The sequence below is a fragment of the Carcharhinus amblyrhynchos genome, chromosome 22, assembly GCF_965287045.1.
Source record: "Carcharhinus amblyrhynchos chromosome 22, sCarAmb.v2.hapA, whole genome shotgun sequence".
Taxonomy (NCBI): Eukaryota; Metazoa; Chordata; class Chondrichthyes; order Carcharhiniformes; family Carcharhinidae; genus Carcharhinus; species Carcharhinus amblyrhynchos.
This window is the reverse complement of record NC_137345.1, coordinates 27986509-28007681: the sequence shown is the minus strand read 5'-3', so window position 1 is coordinate 28007681 and position 21173 is coordinate 27986509. Positions and strand designations below refer to the sequence as shown.

The 21173-nt window shown below is 42.6% G+C and overlaps 1 protein-coding gene across 3 annotated transcripts in view; it reads right to left on the bottom strand.

The window, feature by feature from the left end:
• Nucleotides 1-21173, bottom strand: part of itpr3 (inositol 1,4,5-trisphosphate receptor, type 3) — a 290731-nt gene that overhangs the window by 88556 nt on the left and 181002 nt on the right. For all 3 annotated transcript variants that reach the window (XM_080210067.1, XM_080210068.1, XM_080210069.1), the window contains 6 exons: nucleotides 19852-19909; nucleotides 16665-16830; nucleotides 13322-13471; nucleotides 4902-4976; nucleotides 4154-4279; nucleotides 3453-3575 (listed from right to left, as the gene is read on the bottom strand). In XM_080210067.1, the coding sequence (XP_080066193.1) occupies nucleotides 3453-3575; nucleotides 4154-4279; nucleotides 4902-4976; nucleotides 13322-13471; nucleotides 16665-16830; nucleotides 19852-19909 (698 nt within the window). The remainder of the gene's footprint in view (nucleotides 1-3452; nucleotides 3576-4153; nucleotides 4280-4901; nucleotides 4977-13321; nucleotides 13472-16664; nucleotides 16831-19851; nucleotides 19910-21173) is intronic.

The window sequence follows — 21173 nt, the reverse complement described above, 5'->3', positions numbered from 1 at the left end:
GGACACACATTGTGCCTCTGTGCTCCAATAGTGTGTTTGAATGAATAAAAATATAAATAAATCCCTTTAACCCTTACCCATCATTCAGTACCTTTCCCCTAGCCATGCCAACCCATGTCCCATTGCCCACTTCCGATGGTCCCTCATATCCCCTATTCCAACACAATGTCAACTCATGCCAATCCTTTCCCCCCACCTGCCATACTCTAACTTCTTTTCCCTTATCCCCTCCATGCCAGCTCATCTAATATCTCTGAGCACTTGCTGGACAGCTATGACAGCATTGACATTTCCTGGATCATTGGACTGCTCCTTGACAGCTGGAAAGCTCCTCGACACCTTGACAGTTCCTTGACAGCTTGACAGTTCCAATGAGTTGGTGTGTAAAAAGTGCAGAATCATGATTATTTCTAACAATCCCAAAGGATGCCTTACCTTTCCCAAAGAGTGTCTTAACATCTTCCACAGGTATCCCAGTATCCTATCCAAAGAAGTACTTCACCAAACCAAAGGGATACATTGACTATCCAAAGAATTCACTAAGCCCAAACCTGATTCTACCTGATCTGATCTGCGCACGCTGGAATTTAAATGGTTCAGTTTCAAAAGTTGGAAATCAGTGCAGGCCGCTGATGACTTAACTGGGCAGCTGCCTCCATTATTGGCATATGCATGAAGCCTGGTCCCACTCCAGTCCCATCCCCATGAAGATGGGAAATGCCAAGTTTGGAAGCTGGAAACGTAGGCCAGAAGTTTCCTCCTCAGTTCAAATGTGCAGAGTCAGGAGAATTCCTGGCTTGGCAAACCGGCCTTTAAAAACGTCCACCAACAGCAAAGACCTCCCCCCGGGTGGGGAAGGCTGATATAGGGATGGGTGCGGGTGACTCGGGAATGAATGCAGAGGCTGCCAAAAAGCAGAACTGATAATGATTTGCCTTTTACTCACTTAATCCCCTCTGTAAGTATTCTTGTAAATGTTACACATTGTTAAGAGATAGAATTGGGCTTTTAACAGTGTGCTAAGTTCATACTTAGAAAATTCATCCATTTCTGAGATTTTTGCCATTACAGAGAGCCTCTCCATCTAGAATCACTGGCAACAACTTTTGGATTTCTGCATTTAACTGCACATACTGACAGTCTTGCCCACAATACCAGTATAGCCTACAGGCTGATATTCATTAATGACTTGGATTGCAGGATAGGGAGCTACATACCTGACATAGATAAGCAGCATTCTAAGTAGCATAGATGGAAGCAAACAATTACAAATAATTTAATAGTTAAGCCAATGGGTAAGACTCGACAGAAGGATTTTAAGATAGGCATTTAAATTGGATCAAACAGGAAGGATAAATATTTTCTAAATGGGGAAAAGCTGGAAGCAGCGGAGGTCCAAAGAAACTTAGGGGTCCATGTACATGGATCAATAAAATGGCATGAACATGTACAAATTAGAATCAATAGATAATGGAATGCTGACCTTTATAAATTTATATATCATACATAGAGGACAAGAATGCAAGGGTTTAGAAGTCTATAAAAAGCTCGTGTTACAAATACATTGTGAGTATTTTATGGCATCAAGAAGAATATGTTGATGTTGGAGTGAGTGCAATGTGAATTTACAAGAATGATACCAATGGGGATGGAGTGGAAATGGTCGAGAGCTTCAAGTTTCTGGGTATGCCCTGGTCCCTCCACACCAGGGCTATTGTTAAGAAAGGCAACCAACACCTCTACTTTCTCAGGAGACGAAGGAAATTTGGGTTGTGAAAATGGTCCAGTCTATCACTCAAACTAGCCTCCCATCCATTCACCCTGTCTATACTTACCACTGCCTTGGAAAAGCAGCCAGCATAATGAAGGACCCCATGCACCCCGAACATACTCACTTCTACCTTCTTCCATCGGGAAGAAGATACAAAAGTCTGAGAACACATGCCAATCAACTCAAAAACAGCTTCTTCCCTGCTGCCATCAGACTTTTGAATAATCCTATCATAAATTTAGGTGATCTTTCTCTTCATCCTATCTGTAACTGCAACACCATATTCTGCACCCTCTCCTTTCCTTCTCTCCTACGTACTCTATGAATGGTACATTTTGACAGAAGATTACGTAAGAAGCATTACTTTTCACAGTATCCCAAAAAGTGATAATAATAAGTCAAGTGAAATCAAATCAAATCCCCAAGTGTTAAACTATGAGGCGAGATTAATGAAACAAGGGTTCTAGTCTCTAGAAGTTAAAAGGTTGAGTAGTGATTTGATTAAAGTTTGCAAGATGTTAAGGTGAACTGCAGGGTAAATAGAAAGAAGCTATTTCTATTAATGAATGAAAGGCCATTGATCTGAAAAATTAATTCTCTTTCTCCACAGGTACTACCTGTTGAGAATCCCAGCGCGAACAAGGACCGAGGTTTTTGGCCCAGGTAACTGCAAAAGCCTTTGCCCAGTATTAATAGGGCATCAGTATTTCATGTGGACTGTGGATTAACGTTTATTTAAGAAGGTATGCTTCTGTCCATTGAAACATTCCTACTTCTTCAGATAGTGAATGTGCTCTCACTATACATCTCCAGATCATCAATGTGTAGCTGAATGGTTTTGTATTTGCTGTGGCTCTAACCTAATTAGAAAACCATCAACATTTGGAGAGGGTTAGAAATGTCTATTTAAGGTGTACGTTGCTAATCTCATCATTGTGGGAAAATCTGGGCCAACCTATTTCTGCCAACAAGGGTTGATAAGGAGTCACTTGAGTCCACTTCTCAGACTGCACTTTTAATGACAACAAGCTGATAATGAAGATTTAAATTGGTATCAATGCTTATTTAATCAAAACTTTGGATGTCAGCTTTGATTGATTAAAAGAATGCCAGCCTAAGCTCATTGACTAATCTACGTCTAAGAAAGAACAAAAAACAAAGACAAGTACAGCACGGAAACAGGCCCTTTGGCCCTCCAAGTCCATGCCAATTATGATGCCCAAGTAAATTAAAAAACAACCTTCTGTCTTTACTCGATTTGTATCTCTCTATTACCTTCCTATTCATGTACCCATCCAGATGCCTCTGAAATGTTGCTAATGTGCCGAATTCCATCACCTCCACTATCAATTCATTCCAAGCACCCACCAATCTCTGCGTGAAAACCTACCCTGCATGTCTCCCTTAAACTTTCCTCCTCTGGCCCCTTGTAATTGACACTTTCACCCTGGAAAAAAGTCTCTGACTATCCACCCTGTCCATGCCTGTCATAATTTAATCTATCAGGTCTCTCCTCAGCCTCCATCTTTCCAGTGAAAACAATCCCTCTTCTTATAGTCAACATCCTTGAGACTAGGTAATACCTTGGTGAAACTTCTTTGCATTCTCTCCAAGGCTTTTACGTCTTTCTGGTAATGTGGCAACCAGAACTGCGCACGTACTCTAAATCACCATTACTTACCCCAGGAGTCAAGAACAGGTTCAGGTGTTTGTAAAGCAGAGTCTGGTTCTCAGGACTCCCTGCACAGAATTTCTGAAGAAATTGGTGAGTGTACTTCAAAATCCCGGACATTTTTACATCGTTCTGCAACAAAACATGACATTTAAACAGTGTTTACAGAATAGATGCAGATAGTTATATCGTGAATGCAGTCAGCAAATGATATAATTTACTGAAGGCACTGGTTACTGAGCTACTGAGAGCCACCATTCTGGCCTTGTTGCCAACAAGGCTCCCCCAATCCTTCCCCTCAACCCCTATTCCACCAGTACTCACCTCTGACCTTGGGGGATGGGGGTGGCCCTCGCTGGCTCTCCACTTAATGGTGGAAATTCCTGTCCCCTCACAAGTTTCTACCCAAGATCTTCCTCCCACACATCTACTCGCTGACTCAATTAAGCACTGGAAATAGCCTCAGAGCAGGGAACTCACTCACCAGGAAGTGTGCCTGGTACAGCGAGGAGAGGCTTATATTGAGAAAATTTAGAAGCAAAATATCAATACAAAATTAAGTAAAAGAAAATAACAGCAAAAAAAATCTCTAGTGGAAGGTTGCCCCTCAATGCCTAATAGTTAATGTGGTTGTCAGTCTTTGTTAATTTTTCTTGTTAAGTCATTGTCAGAATGTGTAAAACCAAGACTGGATATGATAATGTTCTCACCTTGTCATAAGGCACCTGCAGCAGATCCAACATCACTTTGTGAGCTCCCATGTTTTTCAGCAGTCTCTGTTGTTTCTTTCTAACTTGTTCTCCAACACCACACATTTTATTCAGCCGTTCTAATATCTGAAAAGATTTGCAGTACATTTAAGATCACACAGAACTGACACCACTTATACTTGACAATCCCCTACCTTATGGGCTTTCCAATCCTTAGATTATAACAGGAGTGATATAAATTTGTACTCTCAGCATGAAGCACGAATTAATAAAATTGTTTCAATGTGTTCACAGCTACACAGTGGATGCAACTGACAAACAAGTCGTTTTAATACAGATTTTTTTTATTGCTCATTCCTTTAATTGCCCCAGCTTCTTCACATCGGCACTTTTGTTGCTTCTTTTCCTCTGATGAGAAGCCAAGTTGGCAAGTTGTTTCAATGAACTCAGCAATACCATCCCTCAGTTGTCTATTAGAATATGTAATGCCCCAGGATACAGTGAGAATGAAGGCCCCTTGCCCTGTCCCCTTACACCTCAGCCATATTGCCGGATGAGTAGGGAAAAACACAAACAGCTGGTCATCTCTTTGCACCTCCTCCAAGTGATGCTTGGAAGAAGCACAATGAGGGATCTGGGAACAGTTTCAGGAATGCCAGGCAAACTGTACTGCCTGGGAGTGAGGTACTGGAGGAGACATGCAGATTCTACTAATCGTTCCCATTCCTGCCAAAACAAAATGACTCACCTCTTTTACATCCTGGTAATTCCCACTACTTTTCCCTCCTAATGTCTTGTCCAAAGCTGCATCATCAGCAGGCTCCTGAAACATAAACAATAATATGGTGGAGTCAGCTAGAGAAATCTGACTGCTGCGACCACAGTGTTTATTTGCTTTGCTTTATTCTTTCATGGGTTCTGGGTGTCGCCAGCAAGGCCACCATTTGTTGCCTATCCCTGATTGCCCCTGAACCGAATGCTTTGCTAGGCCACTTCACAGGGCAATTAAGAGTCACTGACATCGCTGCGGGTCTGGAGTCACATATAAGCCTGACCAGGTAAACATGGCAGATTTCCATAGAACCATAGAAGACTACAGCACAGAAACAGGCCTTTTGGCCCTTCTTGGCTGTGCCGAACCATTTTTCTGCCTAGTCCCACTGACCCGCACCTGGATCATATCCCTCCACATCCCTTTCATCCATGTCCTTTCCCTGAAGGACATTAGTGAACCACAATCATAACAGCAATCAATGATAGTTTCATATTCACCATTACTGCAACTATGCACATTCAATTCCAGATTTATTTATTTGAATCACAGAATACTACAGTGCAATAGAGGCCTTTCACTCATCGAGTCTGCACTGATGCATGGAAAGTATTGATCTGTCCATTTAATCTCAGTTGCCAGCACTTGGCCCATGGCCCTGAATGTTATGGCGCGCCAAGTGCTCATCCAGGTACTTTTTAAAGGATGTGAGGCATCCCGCCTTCACCACCCTCCCAGGCAGCGCATTCCACACTGTCATCACCCTCTGAGTAAAAATGTTTTTCCTCAAACACCTCCTAAACTTCCCACCCTTCACTTATAACTCGTGTCCCTTCGTAACAGACCCTTCAACCTAGGGGAACAGCTGCTTCCTATCCATTCTGTCCATGCCCCTCATAATCTTGAACACCTCAATTAGGTCGCCCCCTCAGTCTTTTCTGCTTCAGATTTGTTCCCAGAGTATGGGCCTGGGTACTAGATTACGAGTCCAGTGACATTATCATTACACCCACACGTCCCCCAGACATAGGCCTACATCCAAGTCACACTTGTGGCTTTCATTTTGCAAATGAATGAAATTGCGTTGTGCTGACACATCAAGACGAGTCATTCATAAATCTGCACCAGGTTAGGATCATTTTCCAAGACTGCATTTCCACTATGGAGCCATACTAACCTGCATGGATCAAAAAATCATGTGGGTCATGTCCTAAAATCTGCTGTCTGCAGGTACCCATGGAAGCCCATTCTGGGATCTTTTGGATAGAATTTTTCCATTCTGCCCACCGCAGGAATATAGTGGGTGGGGGGTGCAGACCTCGGATGGGATTTTCTGGTCTCAATTTGATGTGATGTATTATTGTCACTTGAATTAGCATACCGTGAAAAGTATTGTTTCTTGCACTTTATATAGAGAAACCATACCATTCATGGAGAAGAAACGAGAGAGTACAGAATGTAGCGTTACAGTTATAACTAGAGAAAGGTCAACTTAATGCAAGGTACGTCCATTCAAAAGTCTGATGGCAGCACGGAAGAAACTGTTCTTGAGTCGGTTGGTACCTGACCTCAGATTTTTGTATCATTTTCCTGACCGAAAATGTTGGAAGAGAGAATGTCGGGGGGTGCGTTGGGTCCTTAATTATACTGGTTGCTTTGCTGAGGCAGCGGGAGGTGTAAACAGAATCAATGGATGGGAGGCTGGTTTGCATGATGAACTGGGCTACATTTATGACCTTTGTAATTCCTTGCACTCTTGGGCAGAGCATGAGCCATACAAAGCTCTGATACAACCAGAAAGAATGCTTTCTATGGTGCATCTGTAAAAGTTGGTGAAAGTCATAGCGGACATGCCAAATTTCCTTAATTTTCTGAGAAAGTAGAGGCATGGTAGGCTTTCCTAAATATAATGTTGGCATGGAGGGACCAGGACAGGTTGTTGATGATCTGGACACCTAAAAATTTGAAGCTTTCAACACTTTATACTTCATCCCCATTGAAATAGACAGGGGCATGTTCTCCTTTACGCTTCCTGAAGTCGATGACAATCTCCTTCTTTTTGTTGACATTGAGGGAGAGATTATTGTTGCCGCATCAGTTCGCCAGATTCTCTATCTTATTCCTGCACTCTGTCTCATCATTGTTTGAGATTTTGAGGCCAGCGCAGCTGGAAAATTCCACCCTTTTTCTATTAAAACTTGAGGTTAAGTTGGTCTAGCCAGCTGTTTGATTTCACATGCCCTCACCCAATATTATTGTCCATATGGGTGTTATTAAAGTGTAAATTGCGGTTGTACATTTACTCACTGAAACATGAGGGCATTCAGTGCTCTTAGAAAATTGTGAGTTTCCTGTTGATTGCTCTCGGGAAAGTTAGCAGCGTTGTTCTACTGTAGAACTTCTGAATTATCAAGAACGGTACAACACCACCACTTGTTGGTACAACAATGGTATTGCAATTACAGTTATTAACAGTTAACGAAATATTTTCCTTTAAGATCTTATAGTTTTTTTAACCTCAGCAGGAGGCATTGTTAAAGAAAACTGCTAGTTTGATTAATATTGAATCCCTGACTTCTGCTTTCTCTGCATTTTCACCAAATGCGCACACAGCCTCAGTATAAACAAACAATGTGGTTTAAAAAGTTCACATGATTTAGGTGCAAGTGTTCTATATGATGAGAATATGCCCAAATTTTCTCATTCACGTATATTAAACAGAAAGATACATTGAAACTAGAAGCAGGATTAAGCCCTTCAAGCATGCTCCACCATTCATTATGATCGTGGCTGATGATCAAATTCAATATCCTGATCCCTTCTTCCCTCATATCCCTTGATTTCTTTAGCCTGAAGAGCTATATCTAAATTAGGCCTCAACTATTTTCTGTGGTCACGAATTCCACAGATTCACCACTCCCTGGGTGAAGAAATTTCTTCTCATCTCAGTCCTAAAAAATTTAAACCCTTACCCTCAAACTATGGTCCCGAGTTCTGGACTCCCCTACCATCGAGAACATTCTTTTTGAATATACCCTATCTGTTGGAATTTTGTTAGTTTCCATGAGATGTTCCCTCACTCTTCTAAACTCCAATGAATATAATCCTAACTGACTTAGTCTCTCCTCATATGGAAGTCCTGCCATCCCAGGAATCAGTCTAACAACTCTTCGCTGTACTCCCTCTATAGCAAGAACATTCTGCCTCACATAAGGAGGCCAAAACTGCACACAATACTCCAGGTCTCACCAACGGCCTATACAATCACAGCAAAACATCTCTATTCCTGTATTCAAAGCCTCTTGCTAAGAGGCAGCATTTGACTGAGAGCGGCACCACGGAACCCTAGTAAAACTATTTGCTTTCTTTACTGTCTGCTGTACCTGCACGAGGACACCAAGTTCTCACCAAGTACCCACCTCTCTCAATTTACACTCATTCAATAAATCTGTCTTCTTATTTTTGCTACCAAAGTGGATAACCATTTATTAATAAATGTTTTCGCTTGATATTTAAATTGCTAAAAGTGTTACTGGAATTTGCACCTTCTGACATCAATACATATTATCCTCCTGGGTAAAAATATAAAAAGTGTGGTAATAGCTTGCCAAGCTTCTCTTTGGAATTCGTTGCCATCTGTCAGATCATAACAGTAGGATTTGCCCAGAGAGACACATTGATGTGATATTCATTGGGATGTGGTTTTGGAAGAACAGAAGGAAGAGTTATGATCAAGAAACCAGAAAGTCTCAGTGTCCTCACTATGTTGAATCCTATTTTTATGAGCTGTGTGCTCTCTTTAATAAAACGAATCCCCAGTCAGCTTGGTTGAGAAGAGCAGGATGATTTAAGTTGCGAGATATTCAGGAAGAGACAGTGGGGGTGGCTCAGAGATCCAAAAGTAGGAAATGGGAGCAAGCCATGAGAGGCAGAGGACATGCAGGTAGAGATATATTTTATTCTTTTACGGGTTGTGGGTGTTGTTGGCTAAAATAACATTTCTTACCCATCTCTAATTGCCCTCAAGGAGGTGGTGGTCAGCCACCTTCTTGAACCACTGCAATCCAGGTGGTGTAGGCACACTCCCAGGGCTGTCAGGAAGGAATTCCAGGATTTTAACCCAACAACAATGAACAAACGGCAAAATATTTCCAAGTCAGAATGGTGTATGGTTTGGATGGGGACTTACAAGTGATTGTGTTCATATGCATCTGCTGCCCTTGTGTTTCAAGGTGGCAAAGGCTGTGGATTTGGAAGGTGCAATTGAAGGAACCTTAGTGAGTTCCTTCAGTGCACCTTCTGGGTGGCAAATACTACCACTGTGTGTCAGTGGTAATGGGGGTGAAAATTGAAGGTGGTGATGGGTACCAATCAAGCAATTTGCTTTGTCCTGGATTGTATTGAGCCCCTTGAGTGTTATTGGAGCTGCACAGATCAAGGCAAGTGGAAAGTATCCCATCACAGTCCTAACCTGTGCCTTCTAGACGGTCAACAGGCTTTGTGGAATCAAGGGATGAGTTAATGTCTGCAGAATTCACTGCCTCTGGCTTGCTCTTGTAGCCATAGTGTTTGTCTAGCTGGTCCAGTTCACCTTCTGATCAATGGCAACTCCCAGTGTGTTGATCATGGGGGAGGAAGTGATGCCAATGTCATTGAATATCAAAGGGAGATGGTTAGTTTCCCTCTCGTTGAAGACTATCTTTGCCTGGAACTTGTGTAGTGTCAACGTTACTTGCCTGAATTTTGCCCAAGTCTTACTGCACATGGGTATGGACTACTTTAGTAACTGAGGAATTGCAAAGGTTGCTGAACATCATCAGCAAGTCTTTCCATGTTAAACCTTAAAATGGAAAGTAGGTCATTGATGAAGCAATTGGAGATGCTTGGACCCAGGGCAATGTCCTCCAGAGATGTTCTGGGCCAACAACCATATCTTTCTTTGCACTAGGTATGACTCTAACCAATGGGGAGTGTTTCCCCTCACTTTAACTAGGGCTCCGTGATGCTGCTCTCAGTCAAATGCTGCCTTGATGTCAGCGGTGGCCACTCTCTCATCACCTCTCCAGTTCAGTTCTTTTGGCCATTTTTGGATCAAGGCTATAATGTGGTTAGAGGCTGATTGGCCCCAGCAGAATCTAAACTAAACATCAGTGAGCAGGCTCAGTCAGTGCCACTTGTAGCATTGTCAACAATGCCTTCCACTACTTTGCTGATCATCAAATCATAGGACAGGATTTTGTGGCCCACTCCATCTGCTCATCCCAAAACCAAACAAATCCCATGTGAGGTCAACAGAACTTTGCATGGTCTGGCCCCCCCACCCATTATGATTCCCATGGTGAGCGAGGCGGCAAAATTCCGCCCTTGGAGTTTTTACAGCACAGGAAGAGGCTTTTTAGCTCATTGTATTTGTGCAAGCCATCATGCACCTATCTATTCTAATCCCATTTTCCAGCACTTAGTCCATAGCCTTGTATGTTCTGATATTTGAGCGCTCATCTATATGATTCTTAAATGTTGTGAGGGTTCCTGCCTCTACTACCCTTTCTGGCAGTGAATTCCAGATTACCACCACCCACTGGGTGAAATAGCTTTTCCTCAAATCCCCCCTAAATCTCCTACCCTTACCTCAAATCTATGTCTCCTGATTATTGACGCCTCTGCTTAGTGGAAAAGTTTATTCCTATCTCCCTTAATTTTGTACATCAGAACCTCCCCCCACACCACACACACCTCCCCCGCATCCCCACCCCTCTCCCCGCACCCTTCTCTCCTCTGAGGAAAACAACTCCAGCTTAACCAGCCTCTGCTGATTGAGAAAGACTGACGGGTAGGTAATTGGTCAGGTTGGAGTTGTCCTGCTTCTTGTGGACAGAACATAACTGGACAATTTTGCTGCATAGATGTCAGTGTTGTAAATGGAAGAAACCATTCTGCCTCTCCTGGCCCACAAGCAGTGCTGGAAAAGATCTGATCAATCCAATCCTTCTCACGTCCTTTTATCTGTGGGGTTTTCAGAGGACTGGAAAACCTGGCTGATATGGGTTGAATGTCAAAAAATTGCCACAATAAAGGCATGCACTCTCCTTAAAAGGTTTTACTTATCTTCTGAAAACAGTTTGGTCCCCTGCTCCTCAGTCCACCTTTGTTAAACCAGAATTGGGAGAGTGGGTTCAAGTTTCTGATTATTTGCATTCTCATATCCTGCCTGGTCCAAACCCATCTGTTTTGGGGATTAAAATTAACCCTCTTTCACATCCCTCCCAAACACTGCAATCTATGAGCTACAGGACTCTTGGAACAGGCTTCAATAATTTGATTTGATTTGATTGATTATTGATGCAAATGTTGGCATAAAGTGAAAATTATTGCTTTTTGTGCACTATACAGATAAAGCATACCATTCATAGAGTAGGAAAAGAGAGAATGCAGAATGTAGTGTTACATTCATAGCTAGGGTGTAGAGAAAGACCAACTTAGTGCAAGGGAGGTACATTCAAAAGTTTGATGGCAGCAGGGAAGAAGCTGTCCTTGGGATGGTTGGTACGTAACCTCAGACTTTTGTATATTTTTCCTGACAGAGGGAGAGAGTATGTCCGAGGTGCATGGTTTGCCGGGTGGGGGAGGTGTCTGATTCTGGGGGTGGTCAGCCCCGGGGGAAGTGGGGGGGGGGGGTAGTCTGCCAGGGTGAGGGGGGTGGGGGATCGCCACTACTGGGTGCTGGGGGGCTGGGCTGGACATCAGGGTACTCTGGAGCAGAAGAGTCAGGGCTGGCTCGGGAATTGTCCTGGGGGCTGCGATCGACCTGGCCAGCAAATGGGAGGCTGACAGATCAGGACCACTGCGCATGTGCAGAGTTCTGGAGCTATAGGCTCCTGGGTGCACATAGGTCCCATCCCCCAAGTTTTTCATGAGATTCCCAGTTGTGACCTTTGCATTGCACAGAGTGGGGAGATTCAGGTCTGAATCTGCACTGAGAAAATAGTTGTGATTTCTAACAGTTTCCCCACCAATTCAGCCCTTCTGGGAGAATCGCCCCCAATATTTCGAGTTATAATTAAACAGACAGTGCTGCAATCTATTGTTCACATTTTATAAGATGACTGATTTAGACATAAACGTAAATTTTGACTCTCCCCATAAAAACGACAATATGCTTGATTTTGGAGAGATTAGAACAATTAGTTATCATAAAATTGCATTCTGCTGAAGTTTAATCAGCAAAGTTAAATGGCACTTTTCATGTCTCATCAATGCCTGGATACTGATATTGTGACACCAAAATAACTTATCACAAAACAATGTACAAGTTAACTGACACATTGGTATAAAATTGTATCATTAATTTCCTTGAAACAAACTATGCAATGGCTGCTTTAAAATATTGCACAAATATGTTTTATACCAAGTCATTAAGCAGCTATGGCACAGCTATAGGAAATTGAACTCATAGTTAATTTCTTTAATTACTACATTGCCAATGTGACCAGAAAGTTAAATAAAACTGAACAATACTTACTATAGAACTATAGGTTAGCAGGCAGTTTGGCCCATCGAGTCTGCACTGACTCTCTGAAAGAGCATCTTATCCAGGCTCATCCCCCTAGCTATCCCCCATAACCCAACATACTTACCATGATTAATCCATCTAACCTATACATCTTTGGATACCAAAGGGCAACTTAGCATGGCCAATCCTCCCAGACTACATATCTTTGGACTTGTTAATCAATAATGAGATCTGAAAGTTGTTATTTGAAGATTTTTTTTTAAGCTGGCTAAATCTCGGGATGGATATTACCAAGCCATGCTGTAACAACAACTTGCATTTATATCACATTTCCATCACAGTAACCCCCTACACCCGCCAAGGTCCTTCACAGGAGCATTATGAAACAAAATTTGGCACCTGGGGTAGGATTTTCCAGCCCTTCTCACTGGCAGCATCTTCCAGTCCCACTGAAGACGATCCACTGTGACAAGGCTGGCAAGCCACGCAAAATACTGTCGGTATCAGCAGGACTGGAAAACACACCACGCGGGAGCTTGAAAATCTCACCCCTAGTCTCTTCGAGACATGGCCAAAAGTATCGTCAAAAAGACAGGTTTTTAAGGAGCACCTTAACAGTGAGAGGTGGAGAGGTTTAAAAAGGAAGCTGTAGGGTTTAAAGCCTCAGCTACCATGGTTTTGCAATGAAAAGCAGGATGTGTAATAAGCCTAATGTGGAAACATGCAGAGATCTGGAGGGCTGTAGGGCTGGAGGGCGTCATAGAGGTGGGGACAGCTGATGCTGTGAAGCAGTCTGGAAACAAGACTGAGAATTTAAAATTGGGACCAGCCAATAGCGGTCAGTGAGTACAGGTATGGACGTACAGGTGGCACAAGGAGTAGTTACCTCCAATTTTGCTGTTTTTCCTTCAGTCCCTCTTCTGCTCTTCTTGTCCACCCAGAGCTCGGACTTTTCCACCATTGTACGCAGGCGATCCAAGTCAGATTTAATCACTTTGTAGTTATCAACATCTTGGGGTGTTATAAGAAGCTGGACCTAACAAGGAAGAAAAATAACAATATTGCTTTCAATTCCACAAAATAAAAGCATGAATAAAAAAAGGCTCTTTTAGTTGGGGGGGGGGGGGGGGTGAGCAGGGGGCTGGGGGCTGGTGGAGTTGGGGAAGGGAGAAAATCAGTAACAGCAGAATTGTGATATTGGTCTATAGAAACTACTTTTCCAATGAAGCCATGCAACACCATGTTTGTTATGCCAAAATATCTACATTTGTCCAGATTCATTAGCGACAATCTCTTTAAAGCCAGTCACTGTATACAAGCATGTCAATAATGGATTACAATTCAGATCGCTGTGTATGAGATTTGTTTTCAAACTGTAAAATTGGAGGGAGGCAACAAAAATCCTTTTGATAAACATAGGCAACATGATTTGTTTAGTTAAAACGCATGGCAGCAATTCTTTTAAAAAATCAAACAAACTAAGTGGTGAAAGGATTTTTAAATAGCTGGATTTGTTCAGATTAACTGATTGGAAACATTGTAAGAAAACAAATAAACAATTCTACGCCTATTATAGTGCCTGCTTGGCAAGTTAGCTTAAAGAAATTCTACAGTAAATATATAATCGCATTGTATTAGTCACATTGCATGCTCATAATGGTTGAAATAAATAACTTGAATTCTTGGAATAAGTTAAGTTTAAAAGCAATATCTGTGATAATTTCCTGTTTCCAAAGTGGAAGGAGGGTTCAAACTATCTAGCAGCTACTTGCAATTATCAAATCAGATTTTCCTTTCTTAAACTGGACGCATTGTCAACTGCATGCGTAGATCTAAAGACGAAGGCAGACACTCACACAGATAAGGTTTATTTATTAGTGTCACAAGGAGGCCTGCAATAACACTGCAATGAAGTTACTTTGAAAATCCCCTAGTCACCACACTCCAGTGCCTGTTCAGGTACACTAAAAGAGTATTTAGCATGGCCAATTCACCTAACCAGCGCATCTTTCTGTGGGAGGAAAGCAGATAAATTGGAGGAACCCCCACGCAAATATGAGGAGAACGTAATTTTTGAGGCATGTATATAGTTTTAAGTTTTGAAATGTTATGACCGTAATTTGTAGAGAACTGTAAAAAGTTTTAATTCTGCACTGTTTGCAATTCAAAAACATGTAGATTTGCAATGGTTTATTTGAGATTTTTATGAATAAAGTATATTTTTGGAAAAAAAAAATGAGGAGAACATGCAGATAGTGACCCAACCCAGGAATTGAAACTGGGACCCTGGCACGGTGAGGCAGCAGTGCTAACCACTGTGCTACCGAATGGGAAATTGGAACACAAATATGGCAGGGTTAGAAAATATTAGAGCTGGAATAACCTTGAGTAAAAATTTAGTTTTAAAAGGACACAAAATATACTGATGTTAAAATAAGGCCAGCTGGAAAACTAGGCTTATATTTCATAGGGCATTCTCCACCCTTGAACTTCATCAATAAACTGCAGTCACTTTACGAAACATATGCCTATATCTTTCCAATTTTCTTTAATACAACGTCAGTGTTCAAATTAAGTGGATTTGTTCCAGTTAACAAATTTTGGAAAACTAACATTCTTCAGCGCAGGACTGTACAAGCATTTGATTCGATGTTGACAGATAAACAGCCTTGGTTGTGGTACAATGTATGGAATGTAAAAACAAAGGATTCGGATCCTAATTTGAATGATCTAATATTTAACCTTCCTTATGAAAGATGATGGACAGATTTAGCCACTGATGTATGGATGGATTTAAAAAAAATGAACTTAAACATTTCCACGTGTCTTTTTAATAAAGGGTTATCTGATCGCCCAGCTGTTCATCACAGAAATATTTCCACTTCAGCTGTTTCCCACTCTCCAATTCTTTCAAATTATTTCAAAATATTTTCCTTCATCCTTCTATGTGTTTTCCACACTTTGGCCCTGATTCCAACTCCCCTCAGCTGGGTTGTGTTCAAGTCTGCAGATTGGGCTCCAATGTACTGACTGGAGCTCCATTTGCAGTTCCTGGTTGAAGGGCATGCCAGCAATGACTGCCTCCCTGTCAGGCCACACTGAACAGGAGGGAGATCACAGGCGTGATTAGCCTTACCCAGCTGCCAGGAACTGATCCTACAATTCCCTGGCTCTGCCCTCCTGCCACCTGAATTTCCTATGCCCACTGGGGTTGCAGGATTCATGGAATGAGGCCCAGTTGTTGAAACTGGCTGAGCCTTCACATCCATGGGAGATACTGTGCATCCCTCTGATTTTCCTTTGCTTAAACAAAAACAGATCTTTTTAGCTTTATACGTCTTGATGATTGACCACTTGGTCATTTTGAAGAAACTATGTCCTAATTTTTTTTTATGTATTCGTGGGATATGGGTGTCGCTGTCTGGCCAGCATTTATGGGCCATCCCTAGCAGTCCTTGTTCAGAGGGCTGTTGAGAGTCAGTCACATTGTTATGACTCTGGAGTCATATATAGACCAGACTAGATAAGGATAGCAGATTTCCTTCCCAAAAGGACATTAGTGAATCAGATGGTTTTTCCAAAATCGACAATGGTTTCATGATTATCAGTAGATTATTAATTCCAGATATTTTGTTTATTGAATTCAAATTCCACCATTTGCCTTGGCGGGATTTCATAAAATCATAGAAACGCTACAGTGCAGAAAGAGGCCATTTGGCCCATCGAGTCCGCACTGACCACAATCCCACCCAGGCTCTACCCCCATATCCCTAACTATTTTACCCGCTAACCCCTCTAACCTACGCATCTCAGGACATTAAGGGGCAATTTTAACATGGCCAATCCACCTAACCTGCACATCTTTGGACTGTGGGAGGAAACCGGAGCACCCAGAGGAAGCCCACACAGACATGAGGAGAATGTGCAAACTCCACACAGTGACCCAAGCCGGGAATTGAACCCAGGTCCCTGGAATATCAGCTGAATTCCTGGATTAGTAGTCTAGCAATAATAACACTAGGCCATCACCTCTTCTCAAATCTTAAAATTGCCTGTAGCCCCAATACAAAAGCAAAATCAGGTGATAGATAATCAATCTGAAATGTTACCTCGGTTTCTCACTCCACAGATGCTGACAGACTTGCTGAGTACTTGCCTGTCGCCCTCAGCCTGTGTAGGTTATATGTTTGTGATTTGGCCCTCAACGTTTCGGACAATCGTTTTCTCACCTGTTTAAATGTTGCGAGCAATTCCTGTCTTTGGCTGAAATGTTTGAATAGAAGCTGCAGAGATCCAGAAATAAGTGGTGGATAATCGTGCATTGTCAGGTGAATGAGCACACGCAGAAACATCGTGCCCCCCTCATCATCCACCTCCAGCGGACTGCTGTTTTTGCTGAATAAAGGGAAATGAAGAACATGAACTAGACAGGATCAGAAGCACGAAAACAATCAGCTGGTTTACAACATTTGCTACTATCCCATCACTAAGAGATGAACTACCACATCCAAAAATGTCATGTGTCATTATCGGAGGCACTTACAAGCTTGGTTGAGTGGCGGCTTAGGTCTCAAAATCAAAATTAATACAAGGCTCTGAAAAAACAGGCAGAGTCCAAAGACTGAGATTGAATACAATAAGGGTCAGATCTGTTGGAGAGATCATGGAGGGATCATGTATTAAATTCAGTGACATGCTGGCAATTGTAAGAGTGACATTGAATGCTTACCCAAGGGGTAACTAGTTGTCCTTAGCATGGCTGTGTCAATGTGTTTAGAATCTCAATCTTGCACCCTGTCACAGCTATACAGCTGGCTTGAGCTTTCATTTTTAAGTGTAACCCTGGTAGAGCTAAAACAAAGCAAAGGGCCGACTCCACAGCACAAATGGATTCAGAACAAAATGAAGATCAAGGCCCAATGATATTGTCATAAGACATCATTGAGAATGAAAGCTGAAAGAGCTTACAATTTAGAATTATGTGCACTCTGTGAGACCACTAAGCAGGACTCTGATTACTATTCAAATGCACTTCAGGTCGGGCAGCTTTGATGTCGGATACTAAGCTCTTGCAATCTCGTGGACTGTAAGTTTTCTCAGAGAGGGTTGGCAGCCTTGATACAGCTGTGTTTGTAACAATATTTGGAAGTGGTTGTGCAAAGCAATGATGCCTCCATTCTCTGTATCCGTTGTAGAGGATGAAGTCCTCACACTTACGATGCAAGTCTTCTTCCCAGTACACGAAACAAACAGTAAAATTTCAAGGATTTTGGCACAGCATGCTAAGTGGTATAGTGGTTAGCATTGCTGTCTCACAGCACCAGGGACCCAGGTTCGATTCCTGCCTCGAGTGAATGTCTGCGTCGAGTTTGCATGTTCTCCCTGTGTCTGCGTGAGTTTCCTCTCAGTCCAAAGATGTGCGGGTTAGGTTTATAAACCATGCTAAATTACCACTTATTGTCAGGGGGGTTCGCTGGGCAAATATGTAGGGTTACGGGGATAAGGCCTGGGTGGGATTGTTGTTGGTGCAGGCTTGGTGGGCCGAATGGCCTCTTTCTGCACTGTAGGGATTCTATGATTCTTGGCATAATATTGCAGTGTAAGTATTGGAGTTGAAATGCCGCATGCGGCCATTGTCTTGAGTCCTATACCAGGACGACTCATCTGAGTGAATCGGTAGAGTGTTTATGCAGTGTGAGACTGTGGTGGAGAAAAATCATAAAGATGGATACCTGGCACAAAATAGCTGCCCGGCACATGAAGGGTTAAACAACATTAAGCAGGCACTGACTTTCAATGCAGACAGCTACTTGAAATTTAAACATACAGGACAGACAGTTATTTAAAATTAAACATACAGGGAACAAAAACTGCAGGAAACCAGGCACCTTAAAGACAAAGACAGTCCTGGGACAATGGGGTCTGATAGAGAGATCAGCCACGAATGGGAACGGGAATATGTAAATGCAGAAAAACCAATTACTGTACAACTAGACCAAGACTAAGTCATTGATAAAGAGGAAACGTATCCATTCATGGAACAATGTGATATTGAAATGATCATGTCTGTATCTGTCTATAACGATGCATTGGCAATCGTTCACCTACTTGATTACAATGATGTGTTAATGATGTCCAGTCTGTCTATTGTGTAAAAGGTATAAAGATGGACCGCTCCTATTGTATCAATGAAAGAAGGTAGCTGCCCAGTACTGTGGAGTGCCAGTGCCTTTTCTCCACAAAGCTTTGTTAAATAAAATTGTATTGTTGCACCGCCAGTCTGACTCCAAAGTGGTAATTTCCCACAACAAGACCGACACAAGTGCCACTGAGTTCCCAGTGTGCTGCTCTTGCCTAGCTGGTCACAAGCCAAATATCAAACTGGGGGAATGAATGAGCAGCTTTACATTCAGCTTGTAGGTGGCTATACAAGGGCTCGTTCTTGGAAACTGGCAGCATCAGCACATTAAAAAGACTTCCCGATGGATCTATTGATGTGGTACAAAACATGTTCTTCACGTCACGTGGAAGGACAGCGATGCATAAAGTTTTATTGGGGCAGATTTTTAATGTCAATTGGAAAGTGCGATTGGGAACTCTAATTAATAAGAAACTGCTGAGGACCAAGGAGTATTGTCTATAATTGGTATCACTGAGCAGAATCTTGCTGCTTTCACTTGCTGCCTGGACAGCAGGAGGTCTTTTCAGGAGGCCTGTTGAACTGCAACAGTGGTGAGGTCTGCGGTGAGCCTTCCCTTGGAATTAAGACCGCCGGGATAAAGGTAATGTCTACCAAGGACTGATGGCCAATCAGAGGCTGACAGCTCTTGTGCTCAGCTGGGCCATTGGGGAGGCTACTTCGGGAAGGACTGGCACTCAAGTGAATAGAAAGGGCATAGGGTGGCTCAGGGGATTTCGCCCACCTCTCCCCGCCCAATGATGAGCTCCTCAATCAAGCACTGGGTACTTCTGATCGAGGGACAATCCCCCACCCCCCTCCCCCTCCCCACATCCCAGAAATGGTCAGACTGTTCACACAGTTGTGGCTGCTGTGCACACATGGTGACAGGATTGGGTTAATACCAGCGGTAGCTGGATGCGGTCTTTAAGTGGTCATTAATTAGCTACTTAAGGGCCTCAATTGACATCAGGATGGGAAGGTTGACCATGGCCTTACCACCCAGAACTTAACTCAGGTAAAGGCAACAAGTCAATTTGTCACCACTCCACCTAATTACATACCCTCCTGTCTCCAAGCTCACAACCAATGAGAGCAGAAGATTCCAATCTCTGGAGTAATGTTACAAGACGTAAATGGTGCCTCTCCATGGACTTTCAATTCTACTTTCACATTTACAACTCGGATTGATGCTATTATTTCTAAAATTTCACCAAATTGATTATCAGGCCACTTACCCAATCACGAACATAAGTTCTGCTTGCTCGCCAATACGATCCAAGTTTACTGTTGTGACTAAGACAGATAAACATGCAGTTTAAGTAACATGCCCAACCATTTGAGTTAAACCTTCCCCTTAACTGCCAAACTGTACATGGTAAGATTCAAATTAACTAGAGTTGCAGATGCAGAGATTTAGCTTAAATCAATGCCACTCTGATTTCTGACAGTTATATGATTTAAAGTTTACTTATTAGTACAAGTAGGCTTATGTTTACACCGCAATGAAGTTACTGTGAAAATCCCGCAGTGGCCACACTCCGGCACCTGTTCGGGTATGCTGAAGGAGAATTCAGCATGGCCAATGCATCTAACCAGCACGTCTTTTGAACTACAGGAGGAAACCGGAGCACCCAGAGGAAACCCACGCAGATACAGGGAGACTCCGCACAGATAGTGACCCAAGCCGGGAATAGGGCCTGGACCCTGGAGCTGTGAGGCAGCAGTGCTAATCACTGTGCCAAATATAACTGAATAGAAACACTGCCAGGAGGTAAAAACACCAATTTTGGGGTCAAATTTTACAGTCTGCAAGGGGTGCTCACCACTGACCATGGAGCAATTTAGTGATCTGTCTGCTGAGAATTTCACCTCTTTCGCTGTGCTACTGTAACTGATTGTGGTATTCTTTACCACACATTCCCAGTTTGGAAGCAACAGTATCAGCTGTCAAACAGTCACTCACATTCAAGCATTCTTCACAGGCCCCCAAATGGGAAACCAAAAGCACCAAAATAATGTTAACAGTGATCAAATTAAAGGCAGGGTTACACAGGTTGGGTAAAGTTAGAAGCTGAAGTATTCTGAAAAAACAATTCTTAAAAAATAATTTTTCAATGAATAATTTAAAAAATTGCTAACCATGCAACAGCATTCCATAATTATAAAATTATTTTTCAGGGTCTGTCCTGCCCATCAAATTTTACTGATAACATCACCATTAAAAAGCCAGTTACACTTGGTTGAACAAGATGTAATGTTTTAAGTGTGTTCCAAATGGTCATGTGGGTGAGAGTGGGGTAGTGTGTGGGTTACTGGGGTCAGCATTGCTGCCTCATAGCGGCAGGGACCTGGGTTCGATTTCTGGCTTGGCTCACTGTCTGTATGGAGTATGCACGTTCTCCCTGTGTCTGCATGGGTTTCCTCCAGGTGCCTCCAGTTTCCTCCCAGCACGTCTTTCCTTCCTGAAAGACATGCTGGTTAGGTGCATTGAGCAGGCACTGGAGTGTGACGACTAGAGCAATTTCACAGTAACTTCATTGCAGTGTTAATGTAAGCC